Source organism: Coregonus lavaretus, assembly GCF_964263955.1.
Source record: "Coregonus lavaretus genome assembly, contig: HAP1_SCAFFOLD_2568, whole genome shotgun sequence".
In the NCBI taxonomy this organism is placed as follows: Eukaryota; Metazoa; Chordata; class Actinopteri; order Salmoniformes; family Salmonidae; genus Coregonus; species Coregonus lavaretus.
The window spans coordinates 39,001-45,000 of record NW_028165605.1 but is presented as its reverse complement, the minus strand read 5'-3'; the positions used below and the strand labels follow the sequence as shown (position 1 = coordinate 45,000).

General features: G+C 51.0%; 1 protein-coding gene across 1 annotated transcript in view; it reads right to left on the bottom strand.

Annotated features, from left to right (window-relative positions):
* Window positions 1–6,000, bottom strand: part of LOC311115681 (neurobeachin-like) — a gene marked incomplete at both ends in the record, with an annotated part of 76,873 nt that overhangs the window by 33,209 nt on the left and 37,664 nt on the right. Inside the window, 4 exon segments of the mRNA XM_084190838.1 lie at window positions 594–762; window positions 887–952; window positions 1,344–1,474; window positions 2,076–2,256. Coding sequence (XP_084046964.1) covers window positions 594–762; window positions 887–952; window positions 1,344–1,474; window positions 2,076–2,256 — 547 coding nt within the window.

Sequence of the window (6,000 nt, the reverse complement as noted above, 5' to 3'; positions counted from 1 at the left end):
TAGCTGCTACAAGTTAGCTAGTCTTGGCTGTAGCTGCTACAAGTTAGCTAGTCTTGGCTGTAGCTGCTACAAGTTAGCTCGTTTTGGATGTAGCTGCTACAAGTTAGCTAGTCTTGGCTGTAGCTGCTACAAGTTAGCTAGTCTTGGATGTAGCTGCTACAAGTTAGCTAGTCTTGGCTGTAGCTGCTACAAGTTAGCTAGTCTTGGCTGTAGCTGCTACAAGTTAGCTAGTCTTGGCTGTAGCTGCTACAAGTTAGCTAGTCTTGACTCTAGCTGCTACAAGTTAGCTAGTCTTGGCTGTAGCTGCTACAAGTTAGCTAGTCTTGGATGTAGCTGCTACAAGTTAGCTAGTCTTGGCTGTAGCTGCTACAAGTTAGCTAGTCTTGGATGTAGCTGCTACAAGTTAGCTAGTCTTGGCTCTAGCTGCTACAAGTTACGGAGAAAAAAAACATGTCTTTAGAATATCCGGATATCCAACAAAAATGTATGATACTATTAGAATCTTGAAATTATTTCAAGTCCCTATCCCTATGGGGGACATAATTGCGTGACACAAGAGGGACAGAAAACAGTGTGACACCGGGTTTGTCTACCTGTGCTAGTGGGGGAGTTGATCTCGTGGCGGATGCTCCTCCCTGATAGGCTGCTTGACCTGCCAATCTCTCTCTGTGGTTCCAGGATGTCCCGGTACTTTGACACCATGAGGACAGATATGAAGTAGACCACTGCTAGGGCCAGGAACTGAGCCTGCTTACTGTCATCCTGGAGACAGATATGGTTACACACACGTTAAAAACATACACACGTTAAAAACACACAAACTGTGCACACACCCACATGTTATACACATACACACTGGTGAGGTCAAGATGTTGCACACGCTCACCACGTCTCTGAAGACGACTGCTCTAAGGCGGTTGATGTCAACGTCCTGTAGAAGTCTGTCTGGGTCCTGAAGAGGACAATATACATACACACTTAGGTTAAACACACTGACACACACAAACTGTGACATACACACACACATATTCTGTTTAATGCATATGCCAAGACTAGCCAACTTGTAGCAGCTACAGCCAAGACTAGCTAACTTGTAGCAGTTACAGCCAAGACTAGCTAACGTGTAGCAGCTACAGGCAAGACTAGCTAACTTGTAGCAGCTACAGCCAAGACTAGCTAACTTGTAGCAGCTACAGGCAAGACTAGCTAACTTGTAGCAGCTACAGGCAAGACTAGCAGCCACAATGTTATTTATCATCCCATATAACAGTGCCTGTCTTGACACATCGTACATACTCCTATACCTAACACTCACATTTGTGTGAAATATCTCTGTGTGTTACCTTGCTGGCTGCAGCAGAGCTCTGTAGGCTGTCCTGCGACTTGCTGCTGGGCAGGTTAGACTTGGAGAGACACCCTCTATCTCTCTGTCTCTGTCTACACTCTAGACAGTTCCTCACTGCTACACAACATACTGGGGGAGGGAGGGAGATAGTTTTTTTTATTTTAACAATCGTTTAAAGTGCAATGCAGGAGACAGAGCTTCATGTTCTTTTCAGTCTCTACACACATTCTCTCTCTCTCTCTCTCACACTCTCTCTCTCTCTCTCTCTCTCTCTCTCTCTCTCTCTCGCTCTCTCTCTCTCGCTCTCTCTCTCTCTCTCTCTCTCTCTCTCTCTCTCTCTCAATTCAATTCAATTCAATTCAATTTGCTTTTTTGTCATGACGTAACAATGTACATATTGCCAAAGCTTACTTTGGAGATTTACATTATTACACATCATTAAAATAATAATAATCAATATTCTCAACGGGACAACAGTAACAACAATAACCAAGGGTCAAAATAACCATTGAACAATAACAATAACAATAAGCATAGAGGGCATGTGCAGGTTGGTTGGTCTGTCAGACACTGTCCCTCATCTTATGGCAGGCAGCAATGTAGTGCGCTCGCTCTCTCTCTCTCTCTCTCTCTCTCTCTCTCTCTCTTTCCCAGCCATACACTGTCTCATCAGGCCCCCAGAGGATATGATATTTTCAGTCTATACACACACAGTCTCTCGCTCTCTCACCCAGTCGTAGACACTGTCTCATCAGCCCTCCAGAGGACATGTTCTTCTCAGCCTCTATCTCAGAGAAGTTGAGAGAGCTGGCGAACACCAGAACATCAACCATGGCCATGAGCCGAGACAGGAAGGACACTGCCGTCTCTGAAGACATGCCCTGGGTCGCCTCCATGTTCTCTAACTCAACCTGATGGGAGACGGTAGAGACAAGTTAGTCACACACACACACACACACACATACAGACTCATGCATGCATAGGTACACACATGCACACACACACACACAGACACATTCATGCACGCACACACATGTACACATTGACACACAAACAGACAGACACACCAAACTCCTGGGACAAAACCTGGTCCTAAACTTGGTTTAGTTCAGAACACAACTGACACAGGCCAGTGCCCAGCTTCACAGAGACAGACAGACACAGGATGCCAGAGATAGAGGACAGGTCTGTTTGGGGTACCAGTGGGGGGAAATAGGACAGGTCTGTTTGGGGTACCAGTGGGGGGATAGAGGACAGGTCTGTTTGGGGTACCAGTGGGGGGATAGAGGACAGGTCTGTTTGGGGTACCAGTGGGGAGGTAGAGGACAGCTATGTTTGGGGTACCAGTGGGGGGATAGAGGACAGGTCTGTTTGGGGTACCAGTGGGGGGATAGAGGACAGGTCTGTTTGGGGTACCAGTGGGGAGGTAGAGGACAGGTCTGTTTGGGGTACCAGTGGAGAGGTAGAGGAAGGACAGGTATTTTTGGGGTACCAGTGGCGGGAAAGAGGACAGGTATGTTTGGGGTACCAGTAGGGAGGTAGAGGACAGGTCTGTTTGGGGTACCAGTGGGGGGATAAAGGACAGGTCTGTTTGGGGTACCAGTGGAGAGGTAGAGGACAGGTCTGTTTGGGGTACCAGTGGGGGGATAGAGGTCAGGTCTGTTTGGGGTACCAGTGAGGGGATAGAGGACAGGTCTGTTTGGGGTACTAATGGGGGGATAGAGGACAGGTCTGTTTGGGGTACCAGTGGTGAGGTAGAGGACAGTTCTATTTGGGGTACAAGAGAGGAGGTAGATGACAGGTCTGTTTGAGGTACCAGTGGGGAGGTAGAGAACAGGTCTGTTTGGGGTACCAGTGGGGAGGTAGAGTACAGGTCTGTTTGGGGTACCAATGGGGGGATAGAGGACAGGTCTGTTTGGGGTACCAGTGGGGGGAAATAGGACAGGTCTGTTTGCGGTACAAGTGGGGGGATAGAGGACATGTCTGTTTGGGGTACCAGTGGGGAGGTAGAGGACAGGTCAATTTTGGGGTACCAGTGGGTGGATAGAGGACATGTCTGTTTGGGGTACCAGTGAGGGGATAGAGGACAGGTTTGTTTGGGGTACCATTGGGGGGAGAGATGACAGGTCTGTTTGGGGTACCAGTGGGGAGGTAGAGGACAGGTCTGTTTAGGGTACCAGTGGGGGGAAATAGGACAGGTCTGTTTGGGGTACCAGTGGGGGGATAGAGGACAGGTCTGTTTGGGGTACCAGTGGGGAGGTAGAGGACAGGTATGTTTGGGGTACCAGTGGGGGATAGAGGACAGGTCTGTTTGGGATAGCAGTGGGGAGGTAGAGGACAGGTCTGTTTTGGGTACCAGTGGGGAGGCAGAGGACAGGTATGTTTGGGGTACCAGTGGGGGAATAGAGGACAGGTATGTTTGGGGTACCAGTGGGGGATAGAGCACATGTCTGTTTGGGATAGCAGTGGGGAGGTAGAGGACAGGTCTGTTTTGGGTACCAGTAGGGAGGTAGAGGACAGGTTGGTTTGGGGTACCAGTGGGGGGATAGAGGACAGGTCTGTTTTGGGTACCAGTGGGGGGATAGAGGACAGGTCTGTTTGGGGTACCAGTGGGGAGGTAGAGGACAGGTCTGTTTGGGGTACCAGTGGAGAGGTAGAGGACAGGTCTTTTTGGGGTACCAGTGGCGGGAAAGAGGACAGGTATGTTTGGGGTACCAGTAGGGAGGTAGAGGACAGGTCTGTTTAGGGTACTAGTGGGGGGATAAAGGACAGGTCTGTTTGGGGTACCAGTGGAGAGATAGAGGACAGGTCTGTTTGGGGTACCAGTGGGGGGATAGAGGTCAGGTCTGTTTGGGGTACCAGTGGTGAGGTAGAGGACAGTTCTGTTTGGGGTACAAGAGAGGAGGTAGATGACAGGTCTGTTTGAGGTACCAGTGGGGAGGTAGAGTACAGGTCTGTTTGGGGTACCATTGGGGAGGTAGAGGACAGGTCAATTTTGGGGTACCAGTGGGTGGATAGAGGACATGTCTGTGTGGTGTACCAGTGAGGGGATAGAGGACAGGTTTGTTTGGGTTACAAGTGGGGGGAGAGATGACAGGTCTGTTTGGGGTACCAGTGGGGAGGTAGAGGACAGGTCTGTTTGGGGTACCAGTGGGGAGGTAGATGACAGGTATGTTTGGGGTACCAGTGGGGGGATAGTGGAAAGGTCTGTTTGGGGTACCAGTGGGGAGGTAGAGGACAGGTCTGTTTGGGATACCAGTGGAGAGGTAGAGGACAGGTCTGTTTGGGGTACCAATGGGGGGATAGAGGACAGGTATGTTTGGGGTACCAGTGGGGGGAAATAGGACAGGTCTCTTTGCGGTACCAGTGGGGGGATAGAGGATATGTCAGTTTGGGGTACCAGTGGGTGGATAGAGGACATGTCTATTTGGGGTACCAGTGGGTGGATAGAGGACAGGTCTGTTTGGGGTACCAGTGGGGACGTAGAGGACAGGTCAATGTTGGGGTACCAGTGGGTGGATAGAGGACAGGTCTGTTTGGGGTACCAGTGGGGGGAAATAGGACAGGTCTCTTTGGGGTACCAGTGAGGGGATAGAGGACAGGTATGTTTGGGGTACCAGTGGGGGATAGAGGACAGGTCTGTTTGGGGTGGCAGTGGGGAGGTAGAGGACATGTCTCTTTGAGGTACCAGTGGGGAGGTAGATGACAGGTATGTTTGGGGTACCAGTGGGGGGATAGAGGACAGGCCTGTTTGGGGTACCAGTGGGGGAAATAGGACATGTCTGATTGCGGTACCAGTGGGGGGAAAGAGGACATGTTTGTTTGGGGTAAAAGTGGGGGGGATAGAGGACAGGTCTGTTTGGTGTACCAGTGGGGGGATAGAGGACATGTGTGTTTGGGGTACCAGTGGGGGGATAGAGGACAGGTCTGTTTGGGGTACCAGTGGGGAGGTAGAGGACAGGTCTGTTTGGGGAACCAGTGGGGAGGTCGAGGACAGATCTGTTTGGGGTACCAGTGGAGAGGTAGAGGACAGGTCTGATTGGGGTACCAGTCGGGGGATAGAGAACAGGTCTGTTTGGGGTACTAGTGGGGAGATAGAGGACAGGTCTGTTTGGGGTACCAGTGGTGAGGTAGAGGACAGGTCTGTTTGGGGCAACAGTAGGGAGGTGGAGCACAGACTTGTTTGGGGTACCATTGGGGAGGTATAGGTCAGGTCTGTTTGGGGTACCAGTGGGGATATAGAGGAAAGGTCTGTTTGGGGTACCAGTGGGGAGGTAGAGGACAGGTCTGGTTGGGGTACCAGTGGGGAGGTAGAGGACAGGTCTGTTTGGGGTACCAGTGGGGAGGTAGAGGACAGGTCTGTTTGAGGTACCAGTTGTGGGATAGAGGACAGGCCTGTTTGGGGTACCAGTGGGGGGAAATAGGACAGGTCTGTTTGCGGTTCCAGTGGGGGGATAGAGGACAGGTTTGTTTGGGGTAAAAGTGGGGGGATAGAGGACAGGTCTGTTGGGCGTACCAGTGGGGGGATAGAGGACAGGTCTGTTTGGGGTACCAGTGGGGGGATAGAGGACAGGTCTGTTTGGGGTACCAGTGGGGAGGTAGAGGACAGGTCTGTTTGGGGTACCAGTGGGGAGGTAGAGGACAGGTCTGTTTGG